Source organism: Vombatus ursinus, unplaced genomic scaffold (genome assembly GCF_900497805.2).
Source record: "Vombatus ursinus unplaced genomic scaffold, bare-nosed wombat genome assembly UNPS02009205.1, whole genome shotgun sequence".
In the NCBI taxonomy this organism is placed as follows: Eukaryota; Metazoa; Chordata; class Mammalia; order Diprotodontia; family Vombatidae; genus Vombatus; species Vombatus ursinus.
Window position 1 is genome coordinate 47,972,939 of NW_020948983.1, and position 20,533 is coordinate 47,993,471.

The following is a 20,533-nucleotide window of genomic DNA, read 5'->3' on the forward strand; positions in this document are numbered from 1 at the left end:
CCTTAGTGATAATAGAGTACTCTCTAGGGCATATGCCCCAAGGACCTCTCCAAATAGGGAAGTTTTTAGTGCAATCACCCTAAGCCCAGTGATTTTTTGGGGGGCATGGGGCACTCCACACTGATTACTTCTAGATAGTGACTCAGGGAGACTCTATCCAGGCAGAAGGTAGCTCTGGCAGCTGGTGCTAGTAAGTATGACCCCAGGTACATAGGTATCAACTAAAACCGTAAATTCTTCCATTCCCATAGTCCTGGGGCTGTTTCTATGTACTCTGTACTCCTCAAACAGTCCTTTGTGAAGCTGCCCTTGACTTAGCCTGTTGTAAAAACACTGGCAGGGGACGGCCCGCACACAGTAGGATTTGCCATGGTTCCTGCACTCTACCCAGGGATAGTCTCCTTCACAAAGCAAGAAGAAGGAAAACTAAAAACCTGAGAGCTGCTAAAAAAAAAGGGGTGTGTGGGGGGGCTCTTCCAAAGCTTGCTCAGGTAGAAAATACAAGGGGAAAGTAGAGAAAATGTCTGGCTTTAGAGGGAATAATTGGTGGAATGCAAATACCTCCTATGGACCAGAGAATTTACTGCCCAACAAGGTTCCAAGTTGAAGAGTCAGAAAAATTCAAGGTTCCCTTTCAGATCTGTAACCAACTGGTCACTTGGCTCTTTCCAAATGGACAGACAGAGGTAAAAAAAAAAGTTGCTGAGATTTATCGTTTCTAGTCTAAACACCAAGGTCAAAGATGGCAATGAGACGCAGCTCTCCTAGGGGATAGTGCTTCCCAGCAGTTTCTCTACTACCCGCTAAGAACTCCGGAGCAGCTGGCAGGGCTGCCCTGAAATTTGCCTCCCTTTGCCCGAGGCTCTTCTCGCTCTTAACGTTTCTGTGGCAGTGTTTCAACACCTTCTCTCCCCCGTGCGTTGAAACTGAAGCTTTAATACTCTTCTGCAGCAATTTTAGCTTGGTACCCAGGAAGACGGAATGCTGACTTACACGACCAGCCCCTGGGGCCTGTACTCTGAGCTCCATCATACCCAGCCCTGCTGCTGGTCAGGAAGCCGTGAATCAGCTGTCACTCACGGCTCACTGCAGGGGGAGATCGGGGTCGGGGTTTTAAAAACACGTCAGAGGGCACAAACCTCCTTATTCTGCTGGGTCTGTTGCCATCTCCACCTCCGCTTCAACGCTTCCCTTTCGGCTCCACTCCTCATCATGGTGTAGAGAGCCTTGCGCAAAACCAGGTCCCGGTCATGAAATCCCCACATGCCTATGGAGCAGAGGTATACTTGTGATGAGGGGGGCAGAGATTGGGAAATGAAGAAGGGGCTGCCAAAACTATTAAGATCATGCCCCACACAGCCTTCCCATTTCTGCAGGGATAAAAGCAATTTTGTTAATTAATTGCCAAATTCTCCTCATTAGCTAATGATTCTCTTTCATTACTTCTAAGCTCTCCTAATGGAACCCATTAGTGTAAACAGACTAATGAAGAAAAATGCGACCTTTTAAGCAAGCTGATAGCCTAGCTTAAAAAACAAGAACAACAAAAATCTATCACCGTCTCAGTCTCTATGAGTCTACTGGCAACTAGCTCTCAGCTGACTTCAGCTTTACTACAAGGAATCAAATGGGTCGTGGTTTAGGCTTAGAAATAACATTTGTGCTGTGTAGGCACGAGGAGGAATTGGAGATAACAATAGACTCCTTTGGACATCACTGAACTAATGACATGTACTGTCATAAGTTTCCAAGTACAGCCAAAGAGAAATAGCAATGGGCATGGAGCAAAGAGAATAACGTGGCTGATGACAAGAGTCCTAAAGATAGGCGTGTCTGATTCCCATGGGCATCTGCTTGCCCTAGGAGTAGGTTTCATAGTAATCAACAAGGTCTCAGTCTACCAGGCTGAGTATGTATTCAGGGCCATAGAAAATTTTGAGTATTGAGGTGGCAGCAGTTGCTCTCTGAGAAATAGGCCTTGGATTGACCCTTAGCATCCACAAATGATGTATAAAGCAACCAGGATTTTGTTGGCATAAGGAACCACTGGTATGGGAATTCTAACTTGTCTGTGACCCAGTAGATATTCCTTGGAAACTGGGCACTTGAGGTTAAGTGACTTGCCAGTAAGCAACAGAGGCATGATTTGAATCCTGAGCTCCTTTATTCCAAGCTCACTGTTCTATCCACTATGCTGCACTGATTCTACTCTTGGTAGTATATCTGGTACAAATAAAACAGCCTATCCTTATACTCCTTTAAAATTAATTGGATCTGTCACGTAGATTCTCCTTTAACAATCCTGGTCATTTGTCACTTTGATATTTCAATACAAAAAGAAAACAAACCATTCAAAATAAAAAAAAATGTCATGAACTTGAGGCAGCATTATTCCATTTTGATTTTCCTGGGACCTGCTATACTTCCTGGTGATCAGTGCACCAATTTTTCTCAATGTAAAACCTTCCATTACAATTGAAACTAAGTCCTAATTCCCATTCACTTACTAACCCCTTCACTTTCCCTCTCTCCCTTACCCCACCATCTCGGTCCTTGCTTCCAAGCGACCAGGGGCACAAGAGCTCTATTCACTTTGAGTGAATGTCCACTAGGAGTAGGTCCAGTAGGATGTTCAGAGGATGCTTAACACAAAGTAAACTGGAATAATCAGAGGAAAAGTCCAGCAACCAATCCAATCTGTGCCCTAGTCCACATGAAGAGACCTAAGGGGAAGTGGATACTGTCACCTATAGTTTCCACCTTGAGCCCAAGACAAAGCATTGGGTCTACAGCTTCACATTGTGTGATGGTTTTGTGGGAAAGAGAGCTTTCTTTCATGATATTCTATGTTGGATCAAAAATTACTATCCTTAATAATGTCTTTCACATCTATGTTCCATTCCCATTGTAATTACTCCAGACTAGGCTCTCATCATCTCAGGCCTAGACATGCTCAAGTCTCCTAAACGGATTCCTCACTCCCAGTTTCTCTCCAACCTCTTCAATCCATTCTTCACAGTGTCAACAACTGACCTTCCAAAGATTGCTCAACCACAACCTTAAATTTTTTCCTGTTACCTGAAGATGAAATGCTAATTCATTGACCAGATACTTACTAAGTGCCTATTATATGCAAAGAAATGTGCTAAGTGATCCAAAAACAAAGATGACATAATTTTCTTTGAAGAACTTATGTTTTCTATTGGGGGTAGGAAGAATGTAAACATAGAAGATACATGTCAGCATAATAGAAGGTAGGGTGTCTATTATGTGCATACATGTGATATTAAAAGGTAGAGTATATATGTGTATATATATATACATACATATATATATATATATAAATCTATGTAACTGCTAAACAAACTGTCTCAGGAAAATTTGAGGAAAGAAAACATTAAAAGGTGAAAATGGAGTGGAAGAGTCAAAGGTTTCACAGAGAAGGTGGTACTTGAGTTGAATCTTGAAGAAAGGTATGGATTTGGAAAAGCCAAGATGAGGAAGAAGTGCGTTCCTGGCAATGGAGGCCCAATGCAAATGCATAGAAGCAGATGATAGCATCTTGAATTCAAGGAATAGTTTGCTTGGGATTTTTTGAAGAAGAACCTAGTTTAAAAAAACTTTGGCAAGATGGCAGAGTACAGGCTGGGATACAAATGAACTCTTCCAATATTCCCCTCCAAAAACTTTGAAATAGTGCCTCAAATCAAATTTTGGAGGGCAGGGCCAACAAAAGGTCCAAGAGAGATATTTTTCTAGCCTAAGACAACTTAGTAGGTCCACAGGAGAGGTCTGTAACACTATAGTGGGTGCAGGCCCTGAGCATGGCAGGAGCATCAGTAGTAGGTCTTGGAGGATGCTACAAAAGTAGCACCAGCAGTTTCTAACGCTCTCAGCTCAGAGATGGTAAGGGGGTTTTGGTCAGAAAGAGATTACAGAGGACGTTTTGCTGGCATTAGTTGTAGCTGGTGCTGACTGCCAACTCTATTGCCCATAAGCAAATTTTGAGTCCTAGTTCCAGGACAGAGAGGAGTGCTTGTGATCCATTATAGGAGAGCAGGGGCCCTGATCACAGTTCCCGGGCCAAGAAGAGCACTAGCACTTATAGCTGCATGACAGCAAGGGATTTGGTCACAGTTCCAGAGCTAAGAGGAACACTATACTTGAGGCTGCAGGGAGGCAGGGGCCCTTCTTGGGTAAAGACCAGAGCACAGACCAGGAAAGCAGTGACCATACCTCTCCCAGGATAGCATCACCTTGGGAGCACCGAAAACTTGCCAACCCCTCAAAACTGGCTCTGAAAACAGTAGCATGAAAAAACATGAAGCATGGGACAGTACCTCCCTACCCCCAGATGAACAAAGTTCACCTTTAACATAAAGTTCAAAGTAAAAGTATGGACTGGGAAAATAAGCAAACCACAAAAAAAGAACTTGACCATAAAAAGCCAGTTTGGTGGCAGGGAAGACCAAAATATAAACTTAGAAGAAGACAACAATGTGAAAACAAGGACAAGCAAAGCCTCACAGAAAATGCTAATCGGACCCAAGGCCAGAAAGAAATACTAGAAGACCTAAAGAAAGAAATGAGTGGTAGAGGAAAAATTGGGGAAAAAATGAGTGATGCAAGAAAATTGCAACAAATAATACTTAAGAGAATATCCTCCTAAAAAACAGAATTGGCCTAAAGATAAAAGAAGCACAAACATTAACCGACGAAAAGAACTCCTTTAACAGCAGCGTGGGACAAATAGAAAAGGAGGCAGAAAAACTCACTGAAGAAAATAATTCCTTGGAAATTAGAATTGGCCAAGTGGAAGTTAATGACTTCAAGATCAAAATAATGAAAAAAGGAGAAAATGGGAGATATATTGTTGGAAAAAGTGACCAGGAAAACAGAACACAGAGAGATGATTAAGGAATTATTAAACTACCTGAAAATCATGATCAAATAAAAGCCTCAGCATCATATTTCGAGAAATTATCAAAAAATTGCCCTGATGTCCTAGGACCGGAGGGCAAAATAGATATTGAAAGAATCTACCGATCACCTCCTTGGAAGAGATGCCAAAATGAAAATTCCCAGGAATATGATAGCCGAATTCCAAAGCTTCCGGGTCTAGGAGAAAACATTGCAAGGAATCAGAAAGTAACAATTCAAATATCATGGAGCCACAGTAAGGATAACACAAGATTTAGCAGCTTCCACATTAGAGAAGCGGAGGTCTTGGAATATGATATTCCAGAGGGCAAAGGAGCTAGGATTACAATCAAGAATAACCCACCCGGAAAAAAATTGAGCACAATTGTTCGGGGCAGGGGGAATGTATATTTATGAAATAGAGGACTTCCAAGCATTCCTGATGAAAAGACCAGAGCTGAATAGAAAATTTGACATTCAAGCAGAAGACTCAATAGAAGCATAAAAAGGTAAACATTAAAGACGAATCAAAAGGTCCTTAATAAGGTTAAACTGTTTACATTCCTATGTGGGAGAATGATACATGTAATTCCTAAGAACTTTATCATTATTAGGGCAGTTAGAAGGAGTCAGCATAAACAGAGGGTATGGATGTGAGTCGATTGTTAGGATGGTCTCCAAAACAAAAAATGGAGAGGTGAGAAAGAGGGATGCACTGGGAGAAGGTGGAAGAGAAAAGGAGAATGGTGCAAATTTTCTCATATAAAGGAAGAGCTTTTATAATGGAGGAGGAAATGGGTGAGGTGGGCAATGCTCGAACCTCAGTCTCATTGGAATTGGTTCAAAGAAAGAAGAATACACACACCCTCAGTTGGATATTGAAATCTATCCCGATAGGGAAATAGGAGGGGAAAGGGATAAGAAATATGTGGGAGGGGATTATAAGAGGGTAGGAGGATTGGGGGAAGAAGATGTCAGAAGCAAGACAGGCTTTTGGGGAGGAACAGGATAAAAAGACAGAAAGAAGGATAAGCAGAATAAAATGAGATGGAGGGAAATGCACAATGATTATATCAATTTTATCTGTGAATGTGAATGGGATGAGCTAACTCATAGAAGAGAAGCAGATAGCAGAATGAACTGGAAACCAGAATCTAACGATATGTTGTGTACAAGAGACACACTTGGGACAGAAAGACCTACAAAGAATCAAAATGAAAGGCTACAGCAGTCTACTGTGCTTCAGCTGAAGTGAAGAGGGCAGGGGTGGTAATCATGATCTCAGACAAAGCAAAAGCAAAATTAGACCTGTTTGAAAGCAATAATCAGGGAAGCTTCATTTTGCTAAAAGGTCATACATAATGAAGTAATGTCAAAAAATTTCACAGCATGTTTTTCTGACAAAAGGCCTCATTTCTCAAATATATAGGGAACTGAGTCATACTTATAAAAATAAGAGCCATTTCCCCATTGATAAATGCTCAAAGGATATGAATAGGCAGTTTTCAGAAGAAGATATTAAAGCTTATATAGTCATATGAAAAAAATGCTCTAAATCACTACTGATTAAATATAAATTAAAATAACAGATAACATAATAAAATATCAGAAATAACAAATGCTGCAGGGGATGAGGGAAAAATAGGTATGTTAATGAATTGTTGGTGGAGTAGTGAACTGGTCCAACCATTCTAGAGAACAATCTGGAATTATGCCTAAAGGGCTATAAAACTGTGCATACCTTTTGATACAGCAAATTCACTACTAAGCCTGTACCCCAAAAGAGATAAAAGGAAAAGGAAAAGGACATATATGTACAAAAATATTTATGGCAGTTCTTTTTGTGGCAACAAAGAATTGGAAATTGAGGGGATAGTCTTAATTGGGGTATGGCTGAACAAATTGTGGTATATGATTGTGATGGAATACTATTGTGTTATAGGAAATGATGACGGGAGTGGTTTCAGAAAAAACATGATAAGATCTATATGAACTGATGGTGCAATGTGAAATAAGAAGAACCAGGAGATAACTGTGGACAGTAACAGCAATGCTGTAATGATGATCAACTGTGAAAGACTTGGCTACTCTGATCAAGACAATGACCTAAGACAATTCCAAAGGACCCATGACGAAAAAATGCTATCCAGCTCCAGAGATAGAACTGATGAATGCTGAGTGCAAATTGAAGTCTGATTTGCTCACTTAAAATTTTTTTTTTGCTTTTGTCACGTAATATGGCTAATACATTTTGCATGGTTTCACATGTATAATTGACATCAAATTGTTTCCTTTCTCAGTAGGTGGGGAAGAGGTGGGTGGGAGAGAGACAATATGGAACTCAAAATTTAAAAATAAAAGGATATTAAAATAAATAAATAATAAATATTTTTTAAAAGTTTGAAAAGGTAGGCTGGAGCTAGATTGTGAAGGTTGAGAATGCTGAGAGTATTTGTGTTTTATCTTGGAGCCAATAGGGAATTATCGATTTTTATTTATAATCAATAGAGTAACATGGTCAAGTTTGTACCTTTAAGGAGATTATTTTGGCAACTGTGTTAAAGCTGGATTGGAGAAGATAGAAATGAGAGGCACTCCAAACAAAGTCCTTAACCTGGTATGCAGAGCCTTCCATAGCTTGCTCTCCCAAATTACCTTTCAAATATTATCTCCCACCATCTATTCACCAGCACAAATCCTCCATTCCAACCAAACTGGTCTACTTATCTTCCCTTAAATATTTCACATGTATTCTTGAATCTACATTGTGTTCACATTGTTTCCCCATATGATATACCTTACTCTTTTCTTGCCACTAAGTCTTAATCATCATCCAAAGGTCATTTCAAATTGTATATCTACAATGTCTTCACTAGGCATTTATTGTATTTGTGTAATCTTTTCTGTTAGTAAAGAAACTGGCATGTTTGGGAAATCTACAGATCTCTGATCCTTATTGGACTCACCTAGTGAGGCAGCATGTAGGAGGCAGTTTCCATCCCCTGTCGTTGCCAATGGAAGAAGACGTTTGCAACTCGTACACACTGTTGACCACCAGTTCAGACGACCTGAAATGGAAACTTACTTTATTGACAATGCAAATTCCAAGAAGCAGCACTGTGATGTTAGTATGGCTCATACATGCCCTACAGTGTCAAAGATAACCAGTAGGTGTTTACTAGTTAAAAGTTTCATAAAAAGAATTTTGGTTCATGATTATAGAAAGACTTATCTAACTTCTTAAGTAAAATTTAGGGGTTTTTTTTCCCTTTAAGAAAAGGATGAGCTAAATTTGGCTTTCAAAAAGCAAAAAGGTTAGGAAAATTTGAGTCAACTTCTCTTCTATTGTGTCACTCTCAGTCATTTAATCAGTAATTCAAAATGACTTTTTTTGGGACCAAAAAAATCTTCTTTATTAGTCCACAGGTGTTTTGTATGTAGTTTTTGCTTCTGAATGTTATTTTTTTAATCCTAATTTTTCTTATTCATCATTTTTAATTAATACATATTTATTTATAAAAGTCTATTCCAGGGCAAATTGATTGAAACCATTATTACTTTTACTTCAGGCCCATCATTAGGTTCCACCTTTGCCTTAATTTTCTACCCTAAAGTAGATAAATGATGCTTGATTTTCAACTTCACATGACAGTTAACAGAAAATATTTGAAAACTGCTTAGAGTGACTGAGAAAAGGGTTTGAAGCTTCAAAGAGAAATATAACTTATTAGGCTTCCCCCCAAAGATTTGGAAACAAGTGTTTTCATATTATTTTTCATAATTGAATGCATTTGGACCTCTCAGACCCAGTAACCTCTTCTGCAAAATGGAAGTGTTGTTCTAGATGGTTTCTAAATTTCTACAGTCCAGCTAATCTGATGCATCCTTGAAGATAGGCCAAGATAACAATTTATTCTCTATCTTGTGTAATAGGTATCAAATATTGTTAAAGCTAGTATGTTAACATAGCTATTTTAAAATTTCTCAATGCAGGCAGAGAAAAAGTGTAACAGAAAATCACTATTAATGATTGCATATTTTTGATTTGGGTAATACAATTTAGCAATCAACTTTTCAGGCATCTGATTTTGTAAACTACAATTCAGTCAGTAATCAATGGTTAAACACCTTCACAAAAATTAAAAAAAACTGTTCTTGATTTTCCTTTTTTTGATATAAAGAAATAATACTTAATGAGACTAGAAACAATGGGAGCAGCCATATTTCACTATCCATATGCCATTTGCCATCTTTATATGTTTTGTTAAAAAATAAGAGAAATGTTACCATTTTTAGAATACTGGAAAGGAGTCATGAAAATATGTACAACAAGGACAATAGGTCATGGTTAAAGAAAAAAAAACCCTCTCCAAAACAAATTTAATTTAGAATTAATGAGACAGTTACTGCCTATTAAATTACTGTATTAATAAAAATTAATGCATAAAATTTCACCAGTGTATCTGGTATACTAAATATCTGATTACTCTATGGATTTTCTTGGTAAGACTCAATATATAAATTCTAATAATAAAAATTTTAATACAAAAAGCAACTTGTCCCATTAACAATAAATTAAAGATTGACATTAATGGGCGAAATAGTCATACACATGTTATGCCAGGTAGCTGATAATCTTCACACACTTCTAATAATCAGTTGGTACCTCTCATAATTCACAACAGGTCTTACCAAATTGAAATTAGATGTGCATTTTAGAACCTTGATTTTAAGTGCTACTGAATGGCCTTTAGGAGACGCATAATTGGAAATAACATGTGATAATTTTTAGCAACTTTTCTGTCTTCAGGCTGTGAAATAACAACCTGTCACCTGCCTTTTGCAGAATATTTTTAAAAATAATAATCCAAGCTGGAAGAAGCTAAAACTGAGTTGCCATTTAAAGTAGAAGACTGAGGCTTGCGAGATCCCAGATGATGACACTCAAATGGCCCACTAACAATGAAAGACCTAAGCAACCAAAGCTAACCTTGGGTTAGTGTACGTGCTCAGGGTTTGCTGCCACTGAGAGTCAAAAACCCCGGATCTCAAAGCTCTGGTCCCTCTCATTACCAGCCTATCATGGAAATTCTTTTAGTATTGGACTTTTTGTCTTAATAATGGGAAGTCATATGCATTCAAATAAACTTCTACATATTGAAATCTTCAGGCAGATGAAGGCTGTGGCTTTTTGCAACTCTGCAAGGAGACTGGGGCCTTTTAAACCAAAAATATCTACGCAAGAGGGAGCTCATAACTAACAAATGTCCTAATGCTGCATGCTGTGTGGGCAAGTTGAGAAGTCTGCAGCCTGCGGGCATGTCAATGTATGTGCTATTTTTAAAATTCAAAAAATGTGCCCCGCTACAGTGTCAAAGTGGGTCATCTGTTTGAGCCTGGAGAAATGTCTCAGGCAGGGGGGACTGAGAGTCCGAGGGTTCCTCTCCTATGTATCTTTGTAGCTGCATATCCTTGGGCGAGTTATTTATTATTGTTGTGATACATGGAAGAAAAGGAAAAACAGAACTCTTCTGGACTGGATCACATGGTTGTTTGCAGCATGCAAACATGATTCTGCAAATCCTTTTTCCTACTCTATTATGTATTCATTGGATTTTTCAAAATTCTTGTTCTTTTAGTGATTGTCCTTGGGAATATGTAATACACTAAATGTTCATGGAAATAGAACAAAAAAATGGATTTTTTTATGAGAATAGTGATTCTCTTACTTTGTATTTCTGTGAAGATGCTATAGTCCTCTGCCACGGGTCCTTAACCTGGGGTCTAAGAACTTTAAAAATATATTTTGATATATTTTCAGTAAAATTTCTTTCCCTTATAGTCCCATGTATTTTATGTATTGCATTTAAAAATACTATTCTGAGCAGCACATCGGCTTCACCAGACTGCCAAAAGGGTCCATGATCCAAAAAATATTAAGAATTCTTACCCTAGTAGACTATAACTTCACTGTCACCTAGTAAACTATAATCTCACAAGTCTTAGCATTTAACATAGGGTCTGGTACATAGTAGGAGCTTAATAAATATTTGTTGATTGTACTAACTGATTTGAATTAGGGCAGAATCCTCCAAAGAAGGAAAAATGCTATTGGATTCTATCAAATTGGCACTACACTCCTCTCTCTGCAAATCCATGACATTGTCTCTGCTGAGCTCAGTTCCACATTGTCAAGCTGACTCGATGTCTGTCTTGTCCTCTCCTTCAAATGACTTGTTATTCCAGCCCTCATACCAAAGATCTATTGCTCCTTCCTCCTCCTTCCCCCGTTCTTCTCCACTAAATCACAGACCCCCACATCTGCAGAGAAACCTTAGCATTCGTAACAGTCTTAACTCTCTCATTTCACTGGTGAGGAAACTGAGTTGCTCTGGAATAGATATAACTACCTCATAAAAAGGTACATAGATCTAGGTATCTCTAGTATGCAATTAATACCTTTTTCCTTCTTTTGGAATCTTAAGCTTTCCTGGTGACACTAAGCCATGCCACAAGAAGAATTCCAGTCTCACTCAGAAAAGACTTTTGGTCTTTGATGCCTGCATAATAACAATACCTTATATTCATAATTGAGCAATTTACACTTTTCCTTTTTTTCTCCCCAATTTAGCAACAAACATTTATTAAGCTCCTATTTTGTTGCAGTTTTGTGCCTAAAGAGGCCTTGGTGAGGATAGAGAGAATTCCAGGCATTGGGTTGGAGTGGAGGTGGACAGCCTACCCAAGGACACACAACAAGTAGTTCAATTCAGCTGCTATATAGAGTAGATACAGCCAGGTCACATAATGGATAGAACACTGGGGTTGAAGTCAGGAGGACTTGATTTCAAATCCAGACTCAGACACTTATTACGTGTGTGACCCTGAGCAAGCCATTTAATCCGTTTGTCTCAGTTTCCTCATCTGTAAAATGGGGAAAGTCACACCACTTACTTCAGACTGTTAAAAGGATCAAATAAGATAATCTTTCTTAAATGCTCTGCAAACCTTAAAGCATTATGCACATGTTAGCTATATTTATTATTAATATTATTATCATGCTAAAATATAATGTATAATCAACCTCCAACAGAGGCTAGAGTCAGATTATGAAAAGCTTTATTCCTCATGGAATATAGTACCTATTTTGAATTTCCTCTTTTATATAGTTCCTATAGGCATTTTACAATTTTCAATACATTTCTCCTTATATCATCTCATTGAAGCCTCTGGAGCTGCAGAATCATTAATATGTTTTTAAAACATAAGGAAACTGAGGCTTAGATATTTTAAGTGATTTGGTATAAGTCAATCAGTGGTATAGCCAGACAGAAGTTTTTATACTCATTCTAACATGAAAATATTATTTTCATAATATTATGTTGTCATACCATTGCATGCTATCTTAGGGGGCAGTATATAAACCTAAATGGAATGACATCTTCCTTTCTTCCTCTCCCTCTGCTCATGGTCTATTATCTTGTAATATATAACACTTTCTACCACTCATATAACACATCATAAACTGCCTCATATTGTAGATAGCTCTGTGTCTTATTTCCCCTACTGGATTATATACTTCTTGAGGGAGCTGGGGTTAGATCTTAAACTTTTAAAATACCCTTAACAGTACCTTACTTACAGTAGTGCTCAATGAATATCACATGGGTAAGTGAATGGGATTAGACACACTTTTGTTTCAGATAATTGTGTTAGAGCCAGTATAGAACAGAGACTAGAGTATTAGAGCTTGGAATCAGGAATACCTGGGTCAAAATTCTTCCTCTTACCCTGGCTCCGATCTCAAGTCTTAACTTTTAACCTCTATATGCCTCAAGCAATTCCCTGGAATTCATCTAATAGGTCATAAACAGGTTGTAGATCTGTGATCTGTGTTAGTGGAGGAACTTACATATGCTAATGAGAGCACAGATCCTTGCTATATTTATATACCCATTAGTCAAATTACAAAAGAGTGTTGGTAATGCTGGAAGCAATCTGATTCCTTCTTGGGCCAAAGAAGATCTAGATGTTCCCTATTTAAGCATATGCCAAGCATGTGGCCAAGCATAAGAACGCAGCAAATTACTTTTAATTTTCAGCCCTAGAAATGTTCCCAAATTCCCGATATGCTCATGAGGAAGAAAGTTTATTGAAGATAAGAGGTGGTATAAGTTGATGTACCCTATCTTGTTTTCCTTGAGTAGGCATCAAAAGGGGTACTTAGTATTTTCTTCAGGAATGGAATCTCACTCAACAGGAAAAAGAGTTGGGGGGTTGGGAGGAATCACTGAGTTGTAACTCATGTAATTCACTTTGTGGCTTTTCAAGAGTGCTCAGGAATAATGCCCCAAGTCTAATTAAATTCAGGGTTATACTGGAAACCACAGAATTATTAGAATTCCTTTTAACTGTGCCTGTAAGGGCATGCTGACTGACCCAGTTTGGAGAAGAGATAGATTAAGTTGGGCCATGTGACAGGTTGTCTTTGCCTTTTTCGGGAGGAGGGGGGGATTTTCTTTTATCCCCAACACTTAAACATAGTACCTGGCACATAGAAGGTATTTTAAAAATTCTTGTTTACTGACTAATTAATAAAGTAACATGGCCTGGAACCTTACTGTAAGTGATCTTGATTTCATTAAATATTTCAGGGTCGAGTGACCATTACAATGGTGTTCAAGCATGTGAGAATTAGCACTCAATCCTCAGTCTGTAATCACATTATTAAAATGCTGCATGGTGGCTCAGCATTTCCCTCATGTCTGAAGATAAATCACAAAAATTATTTGTTTGATCATCAAGAGAGTCATCTTGATAATAGCGATTTATGCCAAACATCCAGGTAGCCACAAAAATGCATGAAGTGGCTTTCAAGAAAACTGATCCCAGAGAACCCCAAGAATGACCAGTTTTTCATTTTCGTATTTATACCTTCTTTTAATCTCTCCTTCCCCCTTTTCTGTTTGTTTCACTTCTCTGAGATTCTCAGCACATATTGCCACTTTTTCTGCCAAACTACAGTTACAGTATAAAATGATTTAGGATGGCCCCTATTTTCCCTCATGCCCATTCTTAGAGTTCCATTCTTCCTTCTCAGCACCTGAAAGGCATGTTTCTCATGCCCTTAATGACTTGTTATACCACCATCTTCTGTGAAAGCAAAAGGTCTGGGTAGGTCATAGGTGACTGGGCTCTGTGTCACAGTCACGAGATCAAAGTCTATGGGTCTCTTTGTGCCCCCATGGCTTATGTAACACGCGTAAAATCAGCCCTTAGCTTCATATTTATCTGTCCTGGCTGATGGTCACTTGGTCATTTTGTAGACTAGATGATGAGCCTGATTCCAAATGGAGCGCATGCTTTCTCCTTCATTTAAAGTCAGTCTTCTGAAGATTCAATAATCACCTCTGCTACAGATTCCTAATCAGGGTCACTTAATCCGGAGGAAGCCACGACAGTATTTCCTGTACCATTATGCTTTTCATTCAGGTGAAGTCAATGGAGATAGTAAATGGACAGAAGAAACATGGTCTTAAGAAGTGGTTTCATGTTACTCTAGAAAGGGGAGAGACTGGAGAGTAAAAAAGAAAAGAAGACTGCCATTTTTTTCTTTTTTATTTCTTTCATTTTTTCTTTTTTTTTTTTTCCTTTGGCTTTGAGCACTGACTCTGAGCAGGAAGTTTCTATTTTTTTTTTCTAGGCACTTGGTTGATATCAACTAACAAAGCAAATGGTGAAGCACTACATCCACACCAGATAAAGATGTTAGAATACAGATGTTACAATGCAAGCTCTACACAGAAAGCAGTCTTTAGAAACAAATCCAATATCCTGTTCATTTGAAAATTACTAACACTGATTAAGATTGTCACTGATAACTTCAACTACTTGGAATGTGATTAAAAATCAGGAAAATGAGCAAAAATATGCCTGAGAATCAACATGAATGTGATGAAGTATATGCATGTACTTCACTTATAGAAGAATTGTACAGGGCATCATTTGAACTCCATTCTTATTTTACACATAGTTCTCTTAAGTTCATAATCTGATTTTATAATCCCCTTCAGATAGGCAGCAGAAATTTAAAATTGCACATTGCTTAGGATTAAAGGGGAAGTTCCTACAGAAGTAGGAAGTGATAGTTGCCAGGCCTTCAGCAAAAAAGACAGAGCTTCTGACTTCTCCCAGGAGAGGAAAGAAAAAAAACTTCAAGAACACACAAAAAATTCAGCAATCTGAGGGAATTTAGCATAGGGACAAATGATGCTACATAGTCTAATATTCCCTGGAGGCATTATAGTAGAATATTTGATGTTCATAATGAACATCAAGAAAAGAGGATACAGGATACTCTATTTAAGAAGTCTTAAAAGCACATGATGCATTTTTTAGAAATATTTGTTTCCTAAATAGCTGAACACAGATAACAAATACACACAGACACATGCATGTGTGTGTACATACACATGTTGGATGTTTAAAAGGTAAGCTTAAATTATCTGTAAAATTTATGTCTGTGGAACACCCTATTCTTCAATGTTGCCTGATAACCAAAGCATTGTATGTTGCCTTACATATTATCTTTTCATTACAGATGAGAAAATCAAGGCATGTAGGAACTATGGGGCATGTCAAACCAGTATGCCTGTTCAGAATAGAAATGTTCAGATGTGTTTGAAGATGATTTGGAATTCCTCCCTCCCTCCCTTCCTTCTTTCTTTCCTTACTTCCTTCTTTCTCCCCTCCCTTCCCGCCTTCTTTCCTTCCTTCCTCCCTCCCATTCTTTCTTCCCTCCTTCCTTCCATACACACTTCAGTTTGACTGTCATTCAAGAACTTCATGTGGATTACATGCAACCTTCAATGAAAACAACATGTATGAAAGGAGATGCTCTAGACTATTTCTGGGCACATAAATTCATTTGTCTCAACTTGGCCAAAAAATGTTGAATCCAAGTAAACCCGTTTTTTGGGGGAGAAGAGCTGTTACACAATGCCAAGTCCCTTGTTTGACTTTTTTCCACTCTTGACTTTTATTCATTTCAGTAGTGTGGAAACTGCTTCAGGTTTTGTGCTGCTTTTCTTTTCTTTCTTTCTTTCTTTTTTTCTCTCTGAAGAACCATCAGGTCATTCTATTATTGTTTGAATTGGGTTACCATGAAAGAAGCAATCTGATAGTTTTATGGTCAGTTCAAACATTTTGGCCATCCTGATATTAAATGCAGATCTCCACATGTTTGGTTTGCCTATGGAGGAGGGAACTGTCCAGAATGTCAGCTCAGTATTTTTTTGTCCTCTCCATTGGAGAGGAGAACCTACAAATAGCCTGATATTTGCCAAAGGGAGTACGTAGTGAGTAATGGAACATCCAATGAGATGGTCCACATGTTCTTGGCTTTTACCACGCTCATAAAATGATGTGTTAGGAAATTATGGAAACAGATCAGCCAGATGACAGTTTATCCCACACTAGATAGCCAATTGAATCTCTCAGTCCAGTGCTTTTTGCTTCCCCAAAACTTTACCATGGTGTACATGATAGCATCTGTCCTTCAGCCAGAGGACTTACAAGTAGAAACTCCCTTTTTCATTTGGTATGTTGATATTCAATTCAATTCCCAGGGAGGTCTAGGAGGCAATCCATCACTGATGTCTGCCCTTGAAAGGCACAGTGCAGGGAACAACTAAAACCACACAGCCAAATAAGTATTTATCCTAGGGCTTGGCACATAAATATTTCAGTCATAGAACAGAGTGAGCCCAGTGTTCAAAATACAAATCCCAATAAAGATGATGATGGAACAAGCCATCCCTTGAAGTACTTGGTTTGGACAGGCAGTTCTGATGTATGATTAAGGACAGTATGATGCTGAGTTTATATCTTGTCCAGCCTCAGAAACCCTGAGCCATGGATTTTAAAATTGTTTTGTTGTTGTAATGTCTAGGATAGAACAAATAATTCTGAGACAGTGTGGTCTACTGGGAAAATAGCAATGACAAATTGTTGGATCTGGTGTCAGAAGGGCTGGGTTCAAATTATGGCCCTGCCACTTAATAGCTGTGTGATCCTGGGCAAGTCACAACACACCTGAGCCTTAGTTTCCTCCTTTGTAAGATGTACTTGTTATACCACCATTTGCTATGAGGCTTGTCTAAGATGATAAATATAATATAAATGGTTTGGCAGCAAAAAGCTATGTAAATTTGAGCTATTCCTGAATTTGGGGGCAGCTAGGTGGTAACAGTGCAGAGTACTAGACTCGGAGGCAGGAGAACCTGAATTTGAATTCTGCCTCAGATGTTTATTAGCTGTGCTATCCTAGGCAAGTTACTTAACCTTCCAGCCTCATTGTCCTCATCTGTAAAACAGTGATAATGTAGTACCTACCTCCCAAAGTGGTTGTAATTATCAAATGTGATCACATATATAAAGTACTTTGTAAACCTCAACGCGCTATATAAATGCTAGCTATTATTATTATCACTAATAATAACACTAAAAAAACTATCATTTCTGTAGCACTTACTATGTTCTAGGCACTGTGTTAAGTGCTTTACAATTATTATATTATTTAATAATAATTATGATTAATTCATTATCTCACATAATAATAATAGTAGTAGTAATAATAGTAATAGTAATAATAAAATAATCCAGAGGGAGAAGGCTTGCTGGCTGTTGTTGAGGTGGTAGTTGAAGCTATTCCCTACAGATGTTCCAATCTCAGAAAGTATGATGTTGGCTTCATTGCTTTTAGTTGGTATTTATAAGAATTTACATAATAATACTTCACCTTTGCACACAGTGCTTTACATTTCTAAAGTTCTTGTATATACGTTATCTTGTATGCTCCTCACCATTACCTTATGAGGTGGGCAGGGTTATTCTCTCCCTAGCAATGTCCTCTCCTCCTATCCCTGCTTATTTACCTCTTCAGTATGATATATTTCTGCACTAAACTGTTTGAGGATACAGTTATCCCTCCTACATCACAACTTTCCCCATCGCGGTTTTGATATAACCCAAGTCGGCATAAGAAATCAAATGGGAAATTTTGGGGAATTTTGTGGAAGCCACAAATGACACACAAAGGCCAGAAGACTATACAGAGCCTATGACCAAATACTTAACTCAAATTTTACAGTAAGATACTGTAAACACCCCATGAAAGAAAAAGAAAAAAACAGACTTGTTCTCTGGTATGAACGAATGAGGGTCAAAACATTTTACATTGATTTTACAGATTGCAGGGTGGGGTGGGGGAGCAGGTCCTTAACCCTCATGATGTGGAAGGGATAACTGTATATGTGTGTGCTCATTCCTCCTTTGTTTCAGAGAAGAATTAAATTCATCTGATATTCACTTGCCTCTATGTTTGTATATTTTTCTCATATCCTTCAATTATGAAAAGTAGCAAGTTCTACCCTCCTTCTTCTCCTTTATACAAAAAGATGCTCACTTACCTCTCCCCTATCTCTTTTCCTTTTTTTAAATCCTCAGAACAGAAACCACCTACCCCATACCTCTGTTTTTTCTTGTTTAATTCACTCAATACCCTTTGAAGACAATAACGTTCTAATTGAATGTTGGTTTCTTCTCCTCCTGCTATATTGTTAACATTACATCATCATATAACTTCTAATTGCTCAAATAAATTTACCTTTCAAGATTTCTCTGTATTTCAGAGTTCCTACCTGGCTTTTGGTCTTTTCACCAGAAATGCTTGCAAATCCTCTATTCATTAAAAATCCATTAAAAACACTACTCTGTGGGATTTTTTCGCTTTGCAAGTTGTTATTCTATAGATTTCAATCCTTTATCTTTTGCCTTCTGGAACCTTACATTCCAAGATCTCTTCTCATTTTTTAGTAGAAGATGCCAGGTCTTATGTGATCCTGACTCTGGTTCCTCTGGTCTGACTCTTTTCTGGATGACTTGTAGTACTTTTTTTTTTCATGTGGGAGCTCTGGATTTTGACTGTGATATCCCTATTAGGGATTCTTTTAGGAACTCAATGATAATTTTTTTTATCTTCACTTTGCCCTCTGGTTCTAATAGATTTGGGCAGTTTTCATTTATGCTTTCTTGAAATATAGTATTCAGGCTTTTTGGAGAAAAATAAAGTCATCTTTTCTGGGAGTATGATTCTTCCTGACCTCTTTCCAGCTCAGTTGTTTTTCATAACAGTTATTTTATACTTTCTTCTATTTTTCAATCTTTTGATTTTATTTCAATATCTCTTGCTTTCTCATGGAGTCACTGATTTCTTCAACTATTCTAGTTTTCAGAAAGTCCATTACTTAGGTGAGGTTTACCACTTTCTCTTCTAAGCTATTTATTTTCCTTCCAATTCTTTCTCTTAGATCTTATATTTCCTTTTTTTTTAAATTCTTGCTTCATTTCTTCTAAGTATTTATATAGTCCTTCTGGAGAATACATATTTTGAGTCTCTATTGATAGTAGTTAGAGTTATTCTCTCTTCTTGGGGGGAATGGGGGCATATTTAGATGTGCGATAATTTTTTTTAATATTGGTTGCCATTTTCTTTGATTTATCCATCTTCTACAACTTTAATTCTTAAATTGGGGCATTGTGCCATGATGAGTACCCTTGTCTGCTTTTAAGTGAAGTGGTTAGCCCTGCTCTGTCTCTCCTTATGTCCCTTGGACCTCAAGCTCCCAGAGGTGACCCCTCTGGATCATTGAGGTTCCAAATGCTTAATCTTCAGGGTCTTCTACTGCAGTGTTTTCCAAAGTGTGATCCAGGGACCCCTGGGGGTCCCGAGACCCTTTCAGGGGTTTGTGAGATCAAAACTATTTTCATAATAATACTAAGGTTTTAATTTCTAAATCAGCTAATGTTGGTAGATATAATCCACATAAAGAAAAATTCTTTGTGAGGTGCCCTCAATTTTTTAAGGGTATAAAGAAGTTGAGACCAAAAAAAAAATAATTAGGACCACCAAGCTTCAGCGTCTAAGGGATACCTAGGGGCTTTGGAATCCCTGGGTGCCTGGGCTTTCCTGGTCTGATCATTGCCATACATTCTAGTCTCTGCCACTCTTTGTTCCCTAGGGTTTCCTGACCTCCTCAGGGATTTCTTTAAAGTCTACACTTTTGCTGCCTTCTGACATAGAATGTTATAGGCTACAGTATCTCTGGTCCATAACTGGTTGTTTTGGGAAGTTGGGCTTGTTTGCCAGATTGGTCATTGGCTTTGTTAGCACTTCTCTTTCCCACTGTCTACTGGCTTCTACATGACATCTTCTATGATTTGGGGATTGAAAAAAATTACTTCCTATAGTTTTTCATTGGGGTTTCTTGATCATTCATCCATCTGGTGTGAATTTCCTAGTGAATTTTCCTAGAGTAGGTATGTGCCAACTAGGAGGTCTACCTCTCCTTCAAACAGCTATCTTGGCTGCTATCTTTTCAAAATGCTTAAAATGGAGTTTTGAAATACAATTCAACACACATTTTAAAAGTATCCACCATGTGTAGAATATTGTCTGAAATTATTGGAGAGATACAAAGATTAGACACTGGTTTCTGCTTTCAAAAATCCAATATACTTAATAAGAACTCTAATACAAACTAGAGCAAAATAA

The 20,533-nt window shown here is 38.0% G+C and overlaps 1 protein-coding gene across 2 annotated transcripts in view; it reads right to left on the bottom strand.

Annotated features, from left to right (window-relative positions):
* Positions 1-20,533, bottom strand: part of OTUD7A (OTU deubiquitinase 7A) — a 414,798-nt gene that overhangs the window by 73,761 nt on the left and 320,504 nt on the right. For both annotated transcript variants that reach the window (XM_027851792.1, XM_027851793.1), the window contains 2 exons: positions 7,887-7,988; positions 1,140-1,267 (listed from right to left, as the gene is read on the bottom strand). In XM_027851792.1, coding sequence (XP_027707593.1) covers positions 1,140-1,267; positions 7,887-7,988 — 230 coding nt within the window. The remainder of the gene's footprint in view (positions 1-1,139; positions 1,268-7,886; positions 7,989-20,533) is intronic.